Source organism: Sitodiplosis mosellana, unplaced genomic scaffold (genome assembly GCF_009176505.1).
Source record: "Sitodiplosis mosellana isolate CC-2019 unplaced genomic scaffold, AAFC_SMos_1.0 Smas_scaffold_3, whole genome shotgun sequence".
In the NCBI taxonomy this organism is placed as follows: Eukaryota; Metazoa; Arthropoda; class Insecta; order Diptera; family Cecidomyiidae; genus Sitodiplosis; species Sitodiplosis mosellana.
This window is the reverse complement of record NW_022595246.1, coordinates 3775245-3795014: the sequence shown is the minus strand read 5'-3', so window position 1 is coordinate 3795014 and position 19770 is coordinate 3775245. Positions and strand designations below refer to the sequence as shown.

Here is a 19770-nt window from a genome sequence, read left to right as displayed (position 1 = left end):
GAATATAGTTAATAACCTGATAAAAAGTTGATAGCGTTATTAAGATTCCATCATAATAACGATATCGAACGATATTTTTAGTTTATTACGATATCTTGATAAAAAAAAAATCGTGAGCACAGCTATACAAATGTATTGAAACGCCTTCACACGGAATTATTCGGGAAAAACTCCAATCTGTCTGTTCATCGTCAAAAAAAATTTGACCTCCAAATCGAATTGATGTAATGGATTTCTTCTGTAACAAGGGAGGGGCGACTTGTTTATCATTATGGAACAAAAAACGAAATTATTCTGAAGTAGCATACTCATGATATAATTAGAACCCACTCTACTTGCTCACCAACATAAATTCGATGTCCTGAATTTGGAAATTATTTTCATGCGCAAATTGAATCAAGATTGGAATGTGCTTATTAGCCGAAATTCTGACCAAAACCATCTAGACTAATAATAAAAATAGAATAAATTGAAGAAAAATATTTATTCGTAGATACAGCAGTGCGTGCGCTGTTTGTTCAATATCGTCAAACAAATTCAGTCGATGGTTCTCATGTGTGCCCTACATTTTCCTTACACTTTCAGTTCAGTTAGATGTCGTCGTTGGGTAGATAGTATACCGCTTTGAAAGAGTGCAAAGATTAAAGATTGCTTAGCAACGGTCATTGTCAGATGACTCTGAAAATACGCTTGTTCTATTTTCTTTGTTGATGGAACTAAGATTTTCCGCTTAAAAGCTGGTCCATTCTTGCTCACGTGTTTCGCAGAAGATTTCGTTGCTACGTAGCAACGCGACAGCATCGAGTGAAAATTAAGTGCATTTTGAAAACCAAAAATGAAATTATATGCACATTTTCACTCCCGAAATCAATGTATTTTCTCGTGAAATGCAACGCATTTTCCGTCGTGAATCAGATCTTGAGTTGATTGTTGAATCTGGCAGGGAAAAATGTGCAGAAAATTCGAAAGTCAAATGAAATTTAAAACGGTGCAAGGATTCGTCGTTGTTTTCATAATAAATTCTTGTGTTGTTTATTTAAATTTGCTCGTAACGAAATATCGTCTAAACGGAGAAGTAGAGATCTGTATGCCAGAACGTTTGCATTCCGTGCACATCTTGATGTGAGCGAGTTTCGGTGTTTGCGAATTCATTTGAATCGGTTTCAAAAGAGAGACAGAGAGCGAGTGTGGAAGAGGAAGTCTGCTGATATTTGAGAAGTAATTTCGAATGTATTGAGCGAGGCTCGTAAAAACAGTAGGAAAATGGAATAAAGGAGTCAAACGCTGCTAACAAGACTGGAATTGGAACAAGACGAAAGCATCAAGAGAGAAGAAAAAAACAAAAGGAATTTAATTACGATTTTTCTCGAAGCGTGGAAGAGCGATAGCACGCGAGCGTGAAAATTTAATAAAATCGAAACCGTTTAAAATAGTCGATTGTGTATGTGTGTGTTCGTTGACGATGGCAAGTATAACATGTAAACCAAGATGAGATTGGGGTCGATTTTATTTCCGGATTCGGTTGTTTGTGTGTATGTATTATTGCAACCTCTTGGCATATTAGCTGCTGATGATGCGACGCTCAGCACGGCTTAATTCCAATCATTGACGGTGTCTTGTTATAGTTCTCCCATTCTGTCTCTATCTAGCTTTGCGTCTCTTTGTGTGTGCGAGATCAAAATTCAATTGAATTATTGGCAATTTTCCGTATTGTCGTTTGAAATCGAATTTCAAGCGAGAAATGACTTTCAATTTAATTTTTGCGTTCGCTTCACACTACCCGAACAACCAACGATAAAACCATTGTTTATTGTCGCATTTGCATTAGCGGATTTCGATGTAGGTTTCTTCGTACAGCCGTATCCGACCACCGCTAAAAAGTCAATCGCATCGGTTTACTTGGTGTTGTGCCACGGCGTTTGACTTTTTATTTGCCGATAACTTTCCATTTAAATACCATAAACGTGACACAAAATCCCGAATAATGTACTTAGATCAGCTTGACGAAATAACAAGAAAGAAAAATAAAAAAAGACACCATCAAATGGCGAACCGAAGCAATCACCAAAAGAAAAAAAAATCGATTGGCTGCTGCTAAACGCAATATAAATACCAATTTACAATCTTGTAATAATTTTCTCGAGTCTTTTTTCACTCTCACTCTCACTCTTGTCCTCCGTTTTTTTTCGTCGTGTGTCTATTTAGTGAATTCCCTCATTTGACGCATGTACTGTCTCTTCGGCTGTTTCGTCAATCCCTATCTTGTCTTGGATTTCTTTCGCCTCTTAAATTTCATTTTAAAAACAATGTTCCAATCTCCAAAGCGTCTGCTTCGTTGGTTGTTTTTTTTTCATCTGTATTTCAATTCACGCCGTTGCACCATAATCATCACAACTGACGCATGTCTGCCGCCTTTGTCATTAAAGACATGCATCTCATACTCTCCCCCTCAATTCGGTGCGAAACATTTCAGCGTGAATGAATAAAAAATAAGAATAAATGAAAATGGAATGTAAAGAAACACAAGTAACAGCCAAGTATGTCATTAAACGCTCCAAGGCTCCCGTGGACAAGTTTTTCTCTTTCGTTTCGTTCGCTGTCGCTTGCCTTGTTATTGCTGAGGATTTTTTTTCACGTTTGTTTTGTGTCAAGTTCCACATTTAAAATCATCACTTTTTAACTTTTTCTCTTCTTGTCACAATTAACAAGGTGGATTTTCACAGTGGATTGTGTGTGTGTCTGTTTTTTTTGCCGACAATACTCTTGGTTACAGTGGTTTTTCCGTTATTTCAATCACAAAAGCGACAAACTGAATTGAACACAGGCGACACCGCATATTTCTTCGAGACACAAAATTTGAGAATACAAAAGCAATTGGATTTTATCGAAAGAATCTTCTTTTGGAATGACAGAAGAGCTGACGAACAGTCGATAGCCAAAAAATTTATGGACAATTCTGGTTGCAGTTTAAGTTTTTATTATATTTTTTTTTTGTCAACGAAGAAAAATGATGTTCATCACGTTTTTCTGAGATTTATTGAAATGACCGACCAAAAAACCCTCAAATTCTCTATTTGAAATTCTTGAAAAAAACAACAACAACTTTTCCGGCCAAATTATTACAATTCGAAACAGCAGTAGTAGCTGATGGCAACGTGCCAAAATGATGTTTTCCATTTTATTTGAAGTTTGCAATCGAAATGGTAATATGCGAATGAGACAGAGAGCGATGAGAGGGATGGAATTGCATGGAAAGTGCCTGTGGTTGACCATTAACCAAACACCCACTAAAACTCGACAACATTCAACTACACTAAATATTCGGACACACACGGACACACACACACACAAAAAAGAGCAATCGCAATTTATAAAGCAATCAATTCAGTTCACCAAGTTTTTTCTGCATCACAATTTGGTGAAATGTGTAGCGATTAGTTTGACTTGAACAATTTGATTTGAAAAGTTATTTTTTTTTCTTCTTTGTATTTAATAAAATCGGCTTAGGCTACACGTCTGGCGTAGAAGGTCACTGCAATTCAAAAATTCATAATAAAATTCCAAGACAACGAAAACAAAGTGTTTACTCGAAAGAAACTCATGCACCCCACATAGCATCATAAAAACTCTCCCTCTTTTTGAACGAAGTGAAATTAATCGGATGAATTGAATCCAACGGTTATTGATACATAACCATATTGTTGCAGCAATTTCGGCAAAATTGGTCGTCAATTTGATGTGTAAAATGTTTTTTTTTCTGACTCCGACATTGGATTCAACATTTGATCCAATTATGTTTGTTTTTTTTTCTCGGGAGGCATAAACATGATGTTTCTATAAAAAAAATATTGTAATTTGCCCGTTGGCGCAACACGCGTATACTACCCAATTTTCGATGTTTGTTTGCGTCTTCTTCTGACTTTAAACATAAGAAGTTAATGCCGACTTTTTGGATTTTCCAATTCCTCAGCTGAGGTTTTGAAAACACGTCGGATAAAATCGGATAGAGGAGTTTAAGATGATTTCGTATTAAGTGGGAGACTGAACAAGTTGCGTTACTAAACCTAGGAAAAATAGGGATTATCGCCAATGATGATTTCAGTTTAGGAAAAGTTGAAAAAATATTATTCAAAAACTGCACGAAACAAAAGCTTGACTGAAGTAGTGCAGATTGCTTTTGGCTTCAAAAATTCTTGCACGTTCCTTTGAATCATCACGCGATGTTCTCCCTTTTTTTCTCGATAAACGATTCCCCTTCCGTTTTCAGCGAGCGCATAAATCAATTTTTTCCTGACTTCAACTCAATTGTTTTTGTATGCGGCCCGAAAAATGCATACAGTTTGCTTTGTCTCCGCACTGGTTAATACGGTCGAAAATGTAGTCGCACATTTTTTCCATACACATGATTTAACACCAGCACATAAATTCAAGTGTGTCGTGTCGGTTTGGTGCACCCACAACAGCAGAGTGGAGAGTGAGAAAGAGAGTGAAGTGTGTAATAAACCCCAATGTTCGATGGGAAGACTATGGAAAAATCTGTTTGCTTGATTTCCTACGGAGAGTGTGAACATATCTTGGGACACGCTATCAACAAAACGGAAAAAGAAAATGGCAAAATGATGCCAATGCAGGAATAATAAACAAATTCATATGCTCACACTGCTTCATTCGGTGCCTTGATTCACAGCCGCATCGAATTCGGTATATGTGAGATGTCGGAAGAGTGAGTGTTTCCATTCTTCACATCGGATTTCATCTTGTGTCCGGAGTGGAAATTGTTTTCTTCAGCTAATAATTTATTGAAGCCGAGAGATATTATCGCAGTGCAGAAAATTTATGGATCGAAAATTTGTTATTTCGGCAAGAATTCATTTGCCATTGCATCATTATCATTTGAACATACGCACGATGAAATATTCATATGTTTTCTTCTTTGGTTTTGTGCCGTTGCAGGGAAAAGTTTTTCGCTCACAATATGCATATCAACCGTTCCGGCCCAGGTAACAACCTACATGAAAGCAATTAAAGTAACAGTCGATGGACCGCGAGAGCCACGCTCAAAAATTCGTCACCAGAACTTCCATCCATTTGCATTTGGACCGCAGCGTTTCGCGCCTGATCCACTTCTGGCTGGATTACCCTTCAAATTGCCAGGTAATTTAACGAAAGAAAAAAACATTTTAGGAATTCGTTAAACAAGCCAACATTATCTGGTATCGATCAGTCTCGTCAAAATTAGAAACAGATAATACGTTTGATTTAACGACTCACCGCCCAAAAAAAGATCAAATTTATGGAACTTTCAATGTAGCAGCGGCAGTAATTCAGGTGAATTTATGTCATTGAATCTCGTTGAATTGTGAAATTACTACTTTTTGGCAAACCAAATCGCACCAACTGAAGTGCATTCAAGTGCCGTATTTTAAATATTTAATTAAATATCCTCGAAACAGCTCATTCACACAAGCTGTTATCTTTCTCTCTCATATATTTTTATGAACACCTCGAGCTCTATTCTGCCAACTCGCACATATTCACACCATGGCGGGCACAAACAGTTTGTTTAAGAATCGATATTCATACACATGGCTCACGCTTTTTGACAATTTTCAACGCTACTCAACACAAATCGCAGAACATTTTTCAGCATGCGTGTAATCGTGCAAAATATTATAATCATATGCGAATATGAATACGAATGTACGATGCACGTGTGACTCCCCGACCGAATACAAATTATTACGATACATACATATTTATCGAAAGCTGACGCTACCACTTTCAATATTTATTGTAATCATATTGCATCGTTATTCATTTCGAATCTATAAAACATATGCCTTTCTATGCCGTCGCCATCGACAAAACGACACAAACTCACGACGCGAACATTTTAATCGATATTATTTCCGATGTGGTGAACATATCGAACGAATTTTTGCGCACATTCAGTCATCCACACTCAAAACGGATATACGTTTGGCGCTATTCCATTCCAATTTATTACTTTTATCAATTTAATTGAAAAATCACAACTTATGAGTGGAAAAATCGACGGTAAATTTGCTGAATTGACTTGCAAATTGGGTCTAAAAACGTTTTTCCGATAGAAAAAATGGTGCGAAAAGTGAAAATTATTCACATTTTCATTTGAAATTCATGGAAGATGACTTTTTGATTTCAATTTGAATTGAATTGGATAGGGCAATCGTAATGTCCTCTTTCATTTTAATTTTAATTCTCTTTATTAACACTTTTTTTTCTCAACTTTGATTCGGAAATTTTAAATTCAAAATTCAAAGACTTGAAAAATAATTTTCAATGCACCTCAAAAAATAGTCAATACTTGTCCATTCCTGACTCAACTTCGGTGGAAATCAAAAGCCCCCATTTTCACTAAGACAAGAAAATCACATGCGAACAGGTCCCAAGACGACAATTGCTAAGTGTAAATTGATAATTGTATTAAAGTGTATAAATTGTCGTACATTTGTGTGCGAATATATGAAGACGTGAGGTAGAAAATGGGGAGTGTTAGTATTTCGTTGAAAGCCAACAAATCATTTTTTCCCGTACATGTGTGTTTTCAATTCAAAGGGTATTGTCGATTAGGAGCATGTGTGTGTGCATGACATAGTTTACCAAATCGACATCTATTTGGCAAACATTTAGACATTTACAAACTGCATACACAACAATCGGCACTCAAGCAATAACATACTTTACATAAATAATGCATGAAATTTGTTTCCAAGATCAAATGATAGCTGCTAGAAAAATGCTGGTGAACGAAGAGACTTGGACCGTCGATGTTATCACGTGCCGGTTGAATTGGTTTCTGAGAACGACAATGCAATGAAACCGAAATGTGTTTGGAATTGTTTCGATGATAGTGAATCAAATTTTCGACACCTAACATTCTGTGCGTGCGAGGGAATGAAAGAAAGAGAGAGAGAGAGAGAGAGAGAGAGAGAGAGAGAGAGAGAGAGAAAGAGATAGAGAGAGAGAGAAAGATGTGTATTTACACTGGCAAACATGTGTATTCATTTCAAAATAGAACTTAAGCAACCCTTCTAACAAATTGGGAAACGTGCAAATATTGTGCGTGTGTGTGTGGGTGGGTGCGAGACTCAGCAAGGTGTATGAAGCATGTTCATGTCATGCATGTGTATGCCATTCATACCGATAATTTTAGCGATGAGACTTCGATATCGGCTCCATGGCACATGTATGATAATATTGATTCAATTACATGTCAAATTGCATGTCAATATCGTAACATGTCAAACATTATTTGCACTTAATCTACACCGGGCTCAATCAAGTTTCGGTATTGCTCAAGCCGACGAGCAGTTACAATGTGACACAAGCGTTTCCTAATTCAGTCTCATATTGTGTATGTGTGTGTGCCTAGCAAGTGAAATGGCATTGTCAATTTGTGCACAGAACCGAAGGGTGAAACGCCATATGCCTTCTCACTTGAGTGGTGCAAAAGAAACTGTAAACAATTCGTACCATGAAATATGCGAATTGAAAAGCCACAGCGTGCAGCCCCTTGAATTTTCACATTTTGAATATCATATTTTGAATGGAGACAATTTAAACGTTGCTGATGCTGTGCCGTACGTTGTCAACAGAACGCTTCACGCATAAACGTCTTCACGACTTTTCGGCTGATGACGATCGGCTGATGAAAAAAAAGAAGACGAGAATACACAACCCATGACAATACGAACAATACGATGCGTCAGTTCATATATCAAGAGCATTCGCTTTCAATTCAATGGTTTGCGCAAAAATATCAAATAAATATGAAGTTTATTTCTTGTGTCGACGACACTTGCCGTCTCCGTTTCCACAGTAACTCCAGATCCGTTGCTAGTCACTCCAACGCCTTTTCTTTATCCCGATTCGTCGATATTTTTCTTACACTTCAATGTCATGCGGTGGCCTACACCGATTCTTGCCGCCAGCACCGTAGAAGAAAAAAACGGAATTCGCTTGGCATTCATGGTGACGAATTGCATGAATTCACTTGTGAGAGATTTGATCGGAAAATATGCGTCACACTTAGGTGTCTGTTTGCTGAAAGTGTAAACATAGTCACGATTCTCTTTCTCTCTCTCTCTCGCTATCTTCTCGTATTAGCGAAAGAATTTGCTGGCATCTATCAAGTGACGGCGCCATATGTGCGCTGTTGTTTGGCTCAATTTGTAGTGCGTGAATATAGTAACGAAATGCGATTAGATCAGGCGAACGATGATGACATTCCAACTAAATCAAGAGGGTGCGCTACGACCTCCGTGTTACGACCAGCCTTGATTGAGCTGTGCACACTCAATATGTTCTATTGACTTTTGACTTTTGTTACGTACAACATCGTTTTCAGTTGCTTTTTTCTCATTTCACACCAGTCAATGCAGACTCCCACTCGACTATTAGTTGTATTGTTTCGCTTATCAAATTTATTACATGCATCACCATTTAAATGAAACATAATTCACGATGAAATTCAATTCGAATACTTCGATTGATTTTAAATTCCTAATGTTTAGGATGAGGCATCACTTCAACTGATTCACTCTAATATTTTTGGCGTTGAGCGAATTTAGTTTGAGTGAAAAGTTGTATTTTATCAACAAAATGCAGAAAAAACTACTTTAATCTGTATAGTCTATAAACTTCAGTTTAAATTTTAAAGCTAGTTTCTAACACTCCTTATTAAAAACTGCTATGGTATTCTAGCATTAGAATGTTGCTTTTAATGCAAAACTTCAATGTTGATTAACAACATTTGAATACTTCTTAAATGTTTGCCCATGGTTTTTCGAGTATAAATTTATTTAAAACAACAAAACCAACGGACGAACCATGTTCATTTCACATTGAATTTTCTGCATAGTTGCATCAACTGCTTGTGAACCTTGTATACACTAACTCGTTTTCCACCATGTTTTCGTCGTTTTTATTGTATTTTCTATCAAGTTTATGGAATGAAAACAACGAAATATTTTCCATAAACTTTTAAAATGTGTCAACAGCGATAAAATTGCTTTCGACAGATTTTCATTCAAGACAAAGCATCCGGGTTGATAACCAACAATGTTAGTTGAAGGAACTTGAGTGATATTAAATTCAAAATCAATGCCAGAATAAAACAATATGCGGAACAAGTTGATCTAAAAAAAAAACAATAAACTATCGATTAGCGAAGTTTTTGGAAAATCTCATTTTTGCCCGATCACTGTCATCTGACAAAGGCTGCACCTGTTTCGCATTTTGCTCCAAAAATCCAGAACTGACTTGGCTGTCATTTCGACGGAGGGAAACGGAAATCAAATTAAACCGAATGAGTGAAGGCAACACAGATCAACAATATATAATGGCAGCTCAAACTGTTATAATATTCATGCAGCATTTTGTTTATTTGTGAAACACCGAGCGAAACTCAAACAGTGTGTCGGAGACTAAATAAAACTATACACATCAGGAAGGATGGAAAGTTCCTTGTTTTATGCAAAAACTGATGAAAAAAAAACAATTTTTTCCCCAAACGGTTAGTGCTCAACATTATGCTATCTTGACGGATATTGTAGTGGCACAAGTGGAATATGGCACACACATAGACAGAAAAAACTATGCGAACGTCAAGGAAAACCCGTTTAAAATGAATTTCATAGATTCATATATATTTTCGGGGTTTAAAACGGCTTCGGAGAAAATGTGTCTCTCGTTAATTTTTCATGTGCCATAACATTGAATGACATTGTAAGCACATGTGAATTTGAGTTGACAGCTTAGTTTGTTTATGCTTTTTCTCGCTCTTGCAAGTTGTATGCACGAGTGTGACCGATTTCATTGTTCAGTGCGCACCGAAAAACCATTTGCTGAATTTTCATATTTTGCCGTAAATTAATGTCACTCGCGCGGTTTCCACATTAAAAATTGTTGCATCGCAAAATGTGTTGTGACACACAGAGTGTCGTCAGCAAAATGGAGAGAAACGAATCAAACGGCCCCAAAAAAGGGCCAAAACAACAAAAAGAATTCGAATTTCTTTGATTTTGCCATTAATCCTAAAGTGTAAACTAAATTGCAATTCAGTGATGAAATATTCATGGCGAAAAGTTCAAAGTTTTCCGGTTGACACACTCTTCAAAATGTTCACATCTTGTTATTTTTCATTTGAAAGTAATTTCGAAAACTTTGACGGAAAAACCCAAGCCCAAATGTGTCATTTATTTTACACAAAGTTCCGTCTCTCCGTTTTATTTTACTTCCTTAAATCTTAATTTTATAAATTATGCGCACATACGTGACATTTACACTTCAAGCTCGTTTTCCTGCCGTGCCATCACACACACACAGAGCACACATGGTGACATCAAACATAATTCACTTGGTATAACACTCCATCTTTTTGCTCTAAAGTCATTAGCAGCCTGCTGTATTTTCACTTTGGAATTTCACCAGTTTAGAAATGTTGTATATACATACAATGTGTTTTTTTGATGTCGTTTTGCTCGTAGTATGAACTTCATCGCAGGCGTTTTATTAAATTTTCGCCCGAGAAAAACATTAGGGTAAAGAGATGTCGCAGCAACTAAGAAGTGTTCGGTTCACTTCATCCGTGATGCAGATATACTAAAAAAGGGAGGATTGATTTGTGTTCACTTTGACATTTACGACAGTCATAAACCGTAATTCGTTGCATCGACCATCAAAATGTGAACATGGACATTTTCGAAGGAATATTCCAAATTTCAACGCATCATTGTGCCAATAGAAATAAGACTGTTGTAAATAAAAATGCAAACAGTTCGAACCCAGAGTTCTGAGGTGACCAAAACTTCGACCGATTGAGGTTTCAAAGTTTTCGTGCGGAAAATTCCCACGTTTTCGTCGAGAATGTTCAAAATATTTCCATGTATTAGTTTAGAACCAAGCCTTTTATTGTGCTCAAATAAAAAGAGTCTTTCGATGTTAGAACATGACCCTGATTGATCGATACCAGTGATAAAATGTGGGTAAATATCCTTGACTTAAACGAATATTTTCAGCTCAAAGTATAAAAAAAACCATTAAAAAAATCCATGCCAAATCCCACAATAAACAAATGGGAGCCATTTTTTTGTTTCTACATTGGTTTGACTTGTCTTTGAAAATCCTTTAGTAAAGAAAAGTGTGACCGAATCTAGGGCGGAAATGGAAAAAATGAATCTTACGGCATTCCAAAGACTTTTGTGTTGAAAACGAAGGAGAAAAAAAAACACACACAATGGGGTTTCACAAAAGTGTCAATGTGAGAAGTAGCCGTGCGTTTGAATGTTAAATCCAATTTATTTAATTGTACGGCGACGTCGAAGACGACAGGGGCAAAGTCGTAAAAAGGGTTTAACCAAAGAATTAAAACAAAGCACTTTCAAAACAAAACGAAATAACAACAACAACAACAACAACGAAAAAAACCGAGTAGCCGAAAAGAAATCAACTGCAATTGTCGTTGATTGAAGCACGTTCACAGTTTAGTATTTTACCGTTTGGTTCAACATTTTTTTCCCATTGAATGTTTATGTCTTCGAGGGAGAGAGCGAGGCTGTGTTCAAAGCCATTGTATTAGTCATTTCGTCATTTGTTTTAATTACAAACTGCTGAAGGATTATTTTTTTTGTGTGAATGTATGTTTTTGCTTCGATAAAAGGGTTCAAAGACGTTGGTGCAATTGCTGCTGGTGAGAGGCGAGTTGTCGCATTGTGCGATACTTGTAAATGGGCTGTTAATTCAATGCCGCCGACGACGGTGGCAACAAATTCAGTTGGCGTTGCGTGTGCGGGAAGGGGGCGAAGAGTTTGCCGAATGAGTGTAAATGGCATTAGCATTTAAATGCCGATTTATTTCTTCAGTGTAACTTTTCCACTGTCGCACCGCCGCTTGTGGAAACAATGTAAGACAAAAGCAGGCTATAAAAGGTAATGCAACAAGAAGAAAAATCATTTGTGCCGTCGAATGAGTCGAACCAAACTGCAAATTGATTTCGAATTAACAAATAATATGCTCCCACTTTCGGCCCATGGTTGTGTTTTGATAATAATGGGATTGGGTGTGAAAACAAAAGGCGATGTGTCGATTCGAGTTGAAAGAGATTCATAATTAGAGATGGTGACGCTAAAAAGTATGCCATCGTCTAAACGATGATAATGAAGAACAAATGTTTGAATTCGGTGTCATAAATTATTCACAATATTTGTCAATCATTTGGCGGAATTCATTTTACATTCGCACGCATAATATTATGAAAAGTGTTGAAATATTTGTCACTTGGTCGTTTCAATGATTCGTTATTGTTTTTGTTCGCACCCAATTCGGCGAGCCGAGCTGTGCGCACACACACACACGAGGGGAGAGAGAAACCCACGAATTCTTCGTCTTGTGGCTGCACATACAATCACACAATTCATACCCACCGAGGCAGTTAGGAAGCGTCATGTGCGTTATGTTTTGGCTTGAGTTGAATCGAACCACCGTGCCACACAAACAAACCTGCCTCGCATTAAATATGGCATCGAGTGTAAAATGAATGCGACTCGCGTTCATCTCGGCGTTTAATACACATAAAAGAAAATCCACTTTCTCGCACCCGGAACAATAATTGAATATGCCACACTGCGTTGTGTACTGTACGAATGCCATGAAATTGTATTAAAAATGGTGTATCATTTCGGTAGCATTCATGGCATTAACCTCCGCGAGATGCGAAATGAATTGCAAACGGCTGTATGAAAAGTGTTTACAGTTCAACGAGGAAAAAAGAACGGGTTAAATACTCTTTAACAATGCCTAATGCGTTTCTCTGTATAAACAGTATCGAGCGCGTCGACTGGATCCGGTCCATAGCTAGCATTGAGGAAAATCTCGCGAGCGAGTGAGCCGCGAACATGTCATTTGTGCGCAACATTTAAATTTTGTAACAGCTTTGCTTCGAATGCGAGGCTCAACAATAGCACCACGTTGAGCATCGGAATAAAAATTTAAAAAAAAAATACATAGAAAACATAGCCAAACGGTTTCGGCCGATGCCAATGCCATTCCGTTTTGGCGGCGAATAGTTCGAGGTGCGTTCTCGCGTTATGTAAATGTGGTTTGGACGATATAAATTTCATTCGGATTTTCGGTGAAATTCATGTGCTACGCGCTCGCTGCCACACAACCACTGCTTGTGTATGTCTTGAGCTGAGAAAAAAGCCATCGCATCGAAATATGGCAGAGAGTCTGAGTGTAAGCGCAAAAAATTCACGCCTCGTTAGCTAGAGCCTCGTCGTCTCTCATCCTCCCGAACAGTTGGAACGAATGGGGTAAGGGTATTAAAATTTATCGCCGACATAACAATGGCAACTTTTCAGTGGAAATGATAAAAAGCACATCATTTGTCTGATAATCACTTTGTGTACAGCACACCCGCACCCGCCAATACACTTTTTCCGCCTGTTCGCGTCTTTCAGCCCATCGTTTAATGTGTCAATGACGACGATGACGACGATGACGATGATGACGATGACGACGATGGCGGTGGCAGCAGCAGGAGTGATGAGCAACGAGCCAAAATTCACTTTAAAATTTCGGCATTCCTTGCCATTCATTAATGCCATTTATACACTACCATTTATTTTATACGCATTATAGATTTGGAGATGATAATGGCTTTATTGTTGAATTGCAACGATTCGTGTTCGCATCTTTGTGTGTTTGCTCGGCATAAAGAATCTTGACTGCCCAAGATAATCACATACTTTTACCATTTTCACACAACTCTTTCAGATACTTCGTACCGTTCAAAGGCCCATTCATTCTCTCTGTTTCAAGGAACATACAAAATCCGCTTGTGAGTTCCGTGTGCCCCAGCATAAATGAAGCAATGTAATACATTAGATAAATAGCCGAATTAAATATATGTATACATTTGCATTTCGTGCACGATGTGACTCAATGTATGTATGAGTTGGTGTGTGTGTGTGTGTGTGCTTGGTGTTAAGCAAACATTTACACAGTCGAATGAGTCTACGGCGCATAAGTATCGCAATCCGGCTGAATAATTCCACTACTCGAACTCGTAACAATTATACTCGTCGCAATACAATAGTTGAACGCTTGCTTTGTGCAATTGTCTGCACTTGGTGTCGGTTCGAAATGAAACCGGCATTGATATAACCGGGGAAAATACAATGTATGCATGGGTGCGCGCGTCCACCAACTTACGCACAAACATTCGAAATGAAAACACACTGTTTACGAAACTAAAGAAAATGGAACGAGCGAATTTTAATTCCTGGATTGCATTGTGCGGTAATCTTGTCAGTGGAAATGAGGGACAATAAAGAAATAAAACTTTTACTGTGAAATTTTACTTCTTCCTTCTGGTCCAAAGCCGTAGTAGCGTACCGTTTCATGTGTTGTGTGTGTGTGTGTGCACACTGCACAGTGCTTTGATCCTCCGTTTAATTATAATCTGAAAAGGTAAAATCTCATTTAAATAAAACTATTTGCACACAGCACAGCGTTTGGCAAACAAACGTTCAATGTGCAACACCTACCGGAATATATTGTGCCAAAGCACAAAAACCAAAGAGCAAATAAGAACATCGCTCAAAACTCCAATGTTCAGAACATTGAAACAGCTAATGAGATTCTCTCTAGCTACATGTATGTGTGTGTAACACACATTTGTAACGCGAAAACCTTTTGTCATTTCAAATGAATGCGGTTTGTTTTTGAGAATGTTTTCTATTCCAGTTTCAACATTGAAATATTTGTTTCCTTTATTAGACACAAGATAGAGAACGAAACGCCAGCATTTTCAGCAGCAGCAGCAGCAGCAGCAGCAGCAAAACGGGTCAATGCTTTCGAAAACTTAGTTCACCACTTTTCGTTTCTAGTATTTCTGCCTTGTGCTTTGCTCTGGTGTTGAGTCAGAGAAAGAGGCGAACAGCGCGCAGTTTTGTGGTTCGTTTAAGAAATTAGGCCATTTGTTACTAGTGTCGGAATTTCGACAATATTTACATGAATCCGATTCGAGGGAGAGAGACTGGATACTTTCAATACCGACTTTAATGATTTCGGTTAAACTAATGGGTGATATTTGTCATCGTTGAAAAATTTGGCACGAAATCGACTTTTTGAAGGTTCAAGTTGAAATTATTTCGATTTTCAAGGCGCCTTTTCATAATTGGAATATTCAAACAAACTCTTGAATACTTCTTATTCTGGTGGACTACTCTAGCTACTCATGTCGTTCTACTACTCTCCAGCGAAGGTTGTTTGGCTGGAAAACCATTTACAAAATCTGTCTGCAAATGAACGAGATTCAGATTTCAAATGGAAAAAGCAGAAAGTTCTTCCTGATTACTAAAATCCTTTTACACAACGATTCAATATTGATTTTCCAGATCACAAAATGCTTCTCGTGAAAATGCACAAGCACATATTTGTTCTCTTCCTTTTAGAAGTCAATAACCGGAAATTGAACATTCATACAGTCATCTGATTCCATTAAATATCAGATCAATGTCAATAGAAAAGCTTCGCTAGAAATAGTTTTCAACTTTGAAAATAGTTGGTAAAAATATCTGGCTGCGAACGGTGAAAAATGATGAAAAACCAACACACGCACACACCGTTATGCAATCGATTGAAAATGTACGTAAATGTGAGATATATTGAATTCTTGGGAATAAAAGGCGTTGTGATACATGGTCGTGTGAGAAGCCATATATGGCAATATCGTGGCTTGTTTTCACCTCCCACTAAAAACACTGTGTGCAACACTCCGAAATGATGCTATTCGCAAAGGAACCCAGTATGTATTTCTCTCTCTATGCTTGGCGAAGAAGCTTGAGCTCGAAATATAGCATTCGGAATATATAGTGTATGTATTGTGAAAACACATTGAAACCATGAGCAAGCATCGTTTGGAGCCGAAAGAAATTCCAAGTTCGACTTGCTGAAAGGTGAACACGAGATGCTATAAATGGCGTGTATGTGTTTGACTTTTATCCAACTAGTAGTACTTGGAGCAAGTCGTTCGGCACGCAAAGGAGTCACAGTCAGTATTTCTCGTACCGCAACGAAGAAGAGCGAGAGAGAGAGAGAAAGAGAGAGCGACTGGGAGAAGGAGAGACAGAAGTACATAAGTTTATTTATATGCATGCGGTTCGGGTAAGGAAACCGTGGTAGCGTGATATAAGGTTAGCCACTAGTAGTACTAGGTAAACCTGAATTTGCACACAAATGCTACCAATAGATGTGTATGTATTCGTTAAAAATCATTGCAAATAATGGTCGTATACTTTTACGGGGGAGCCTTAGAAACACACAGAGAGCCCGCTGCAGCGAGAGATCATGGTGGGGAAAAAAGCTATATTATTGGTGCGCCACAAACAAGCTTTATGCATGTTCACTTTTTCTTGCTAACCATTTTCCATTGAATCAGCCATAAGTCGCATTACGATGGCTTTTCTTTCGTATAATAAATACATAGAAGAAATTCTTTTCAAACGAATCATATTACTAACTTTAGTTTCCTTCGTCGCTTTTTTTTGGATCGTTAGAAGTAGAAAAGAATATCTTCGAGTGAATGGAATTGTGTTCTAGGAGAGACTTTTGTTGTACAAAGAAAGTGCTCAGAGAAGATGGTTTTTTTAAAAACTGTATTGAATGTATTTCAAAAACATTTACAGCGGTAAATATAAATTATATTTCATTTACATTTAAATTGTATGGTTCTATGAATTCACAATTGGCAACAAAATCATTCATTTAATGATTCGCATTATGATTAGCTAAATTCTAATTATCAGTCATATGAATCAATCAAAATCAATAATCTGATAAACAAGCGCGGTTTATGCATGCATGCATGCATGCGACAATGTATCGCATGAATAATGGATGTATCCAAATCAAAGTATGAAACTCGATACCCATAGAAATGAACAGACTCTATTGATGTGCGTCAAATTGATGTTGAATCGATCCAAATTAGTTTATGAATTTTTTAAGCTTACATCAATGCTTCCAGCCTGTTATATTTGCTTTCTGTCTGTTGTATTGAAATGAGATTTCAAAAAAAAAATCGATTCATTCAACGTTCTTACATTATTTTTTACTATGTTCATCCAGCATTTGAGAGTGTAATAAATGAGTATTTTGCTTGTATCTTTTTCAGGATTTCATCATTTTGGTATTCCGTCGCATTTAGCTGCGGGTCATGAGTGGCGTACGTTAGCAAATCGTCCGGGTTTTCCACATGTACCATTTTTCCATCATCAACCTGCAGCATCTCACTTCCCGCCGCACATGCTTCATTTGGATCAAAATCGAAGTGTCTTGGGTCTATCCAACCGTATGTACAAACCGTAAAATGCCATCCAATTTATTCACTTCAATTGGTGCAATTTCACACATTTCGTCCCTCTCTCTCTCTCTTGTACAGGTGCCACAACGCCACCGTTGACGTGTCTCAACAATCAAAGCACCGCATCAAATAACAATAACAATAATCCGCATAGTACAACGAGTCCAAATTCATCACCTGCCAATGTATCACTAACGAATTCATCGCAATTGACGCCGCCGCACATGGACGAAAATGACAATAATTTGAACGATGACCGATTCGAAAATGACAACATATCGGTTACTGGTTCACCGACACACGCCAATTCAACCGAAGACGATGAAAGACGTAGTCCATCTCCATTTCAGTCATCGGCCACATTACCACCGCAAGCTCAAACCGAAGCGCCTGGAAATGGTGGTGCATTCACATCGCTCGTCCAACGCAACAGCAGCAGCAGCATCGGCATCAACACGAAGAAAAGTGATTTCCTTTCGAGTTTTCAAACGCATTTGCATCAAAGATCGACACCAGCTCATCCGCTACATCAGCAATTACCGCAACAGAATCATGCTCTAAATCATGCACTTGCTGCGCAACTATTTTTGCAATCACCTTTGATTCCGCAGCCCAGCCAATGGCTCTATTCACAATTGTACGGTGGAAATTACAATGAACTTCCATGGCTTCGATCATCGCTTCAATCAACAAACGGCAATGGATTCCGTTTGACAAGCGGCACAACAAACAATGACTCCGCTTTGGCAACACAATCGGATTCCCTGTGCACCGAATCGAACAATGAACCAATTGGCACGAAACGAAGCATTACGTTAATATCACATTTGGACGATGAAAAAGAAACGAGCGCATCGCCACCGGTTACATCGACCAAACGCACACCCAGCCCACATGATGACATTGAAATTGTGAGCAACTCCAATCCAGGCAAACCGAAAAGTGATTCGTTAAAATGTCGAACAGCAAAACATAATGACGTCTGGCGACCGTATTAACACAACAATCGATCTACTTCACATTTTGTAAATAAAGAAATTCGCCCCATGCGCGAGATTAAAAAGTAGAGATTGATTGCAGTCAAATCCAATTTCGATTGTATTGTATTTAATGCAAACTTAGAAATAATTGAGTCGAGATTCATATCTCTTTAAAGAAAAAAAAAACATCCTTATTTATTTCACTTCATGTTTAAATCAAATCAGGCAGGATATCTCAATAACAACACAAATTGCAAGTCATGCACTTTGCGTTTGGAGAAAAAAAATCTATACGGTTTACATATCGAATTTAAGCAACTCTTCTAGTAAAACGTCATAGCGAAAATACAGCGGAAATGTGTACACTCAAAATCGAAACTGTTGAATTATCTCAAGTAAAAATTCTCTCTAAATTTAGCCAATCCCAATGAACAGTTATAATCGTTCGAAATGGATTTTAGCCCATGACATAAAAAAACAACAACCATTTCCACATCACTTTGCGTACAGCATGTGAAATGGACAAACAAAAGAATGGCATTTTCTGTATATAAAAACGACACATATGATTATACGTAAATAATAAACAAAAACATATAGCATATGTACCTCTACAATCTAACTATAGATATTAGTAGAATGTAATCCGTAAATTTCACGCATTAAACATACAGACACATCACTTAAATTAAATATATTGGCAAAAATTAAATGAAAATGGAAATGCAGTGGCAGTTTAAAATTGCAAAGAGAGCGAACAAAAATTACCATCACCACCAGCGCCATCAGAGCCATCCCCCTCCCACTCGGCCTCGGTCAGTCATCATTTGCCAAAATGCATTGCATATTATTAGTTTGGGATTTTTTGAGAAAATAAAATCGCTCTGGCTAATATTTAATTGAAAAAACGAACGGACAAATGCGATAAAGCAGCAACAACAACAGCAGCAACAGCAGAAATTATAAATAAAATGTTTCATTTGTGATTTGTAGTTTTGTCGTATTTTCGTGAACAATAAAATTTTTGGTTGTTTCCAATTGAACAATTTGTCCATTAGTCTATTTGAATAATTGAGTATGTGCTGCTGAACAAGGCTTGTGAATTGAGTGAATGAATGTGTGTGACGGACATGTTTAGCTTGAATATATATATATGTATGTGAGCAGCGTTTTTAATCACATTTTCACATCAAAATTGCAACCGTGCAAATGCGCTATTTTTTGTATCATTCTTTCCTTTCATTTTATTTTATGTCAACCCAAACACAAACACACACACTCACATGAAAGAACGATTCAATTTGGATGCGAACGAGGTAAATTAAATAATCATTATCAACATCGAAACACACTGTTTATGTTAATGACACGAACGATGACCGT

General features: G+C 37.6%; 1 protein-coding gene across 1 annotated transcript in view; it reads left to right on the top strand.

Moving 5' to 3' along the window:
• Positions 1-19433, top strand: part of LOC129565535 (uncharacterized membrane protein DDB_G0293934) — a 27323-nt gene extending 7890 nt beyond the window's left edge. Inside the window, exons 5-7 of the mRNA XM_055440521.1 lie at positions 4954-5154; positions 17219-17395; positions 17486-19433. Coding sequence (XP_055296496.1) covers positions 4954-5154; positions 17219-17395; positions 17486-18405 — 1298 coding nt within the window. The 3' untranslated portion in view covers positions 18406-19433. The remainder of the gene's footprint in view (positions 1-4953; positions 5155-17218; positions 17396-17485) is intronic.
• The last annotated feature ends 337 nt before the right edge of the window (positions 19434-19770 follow it).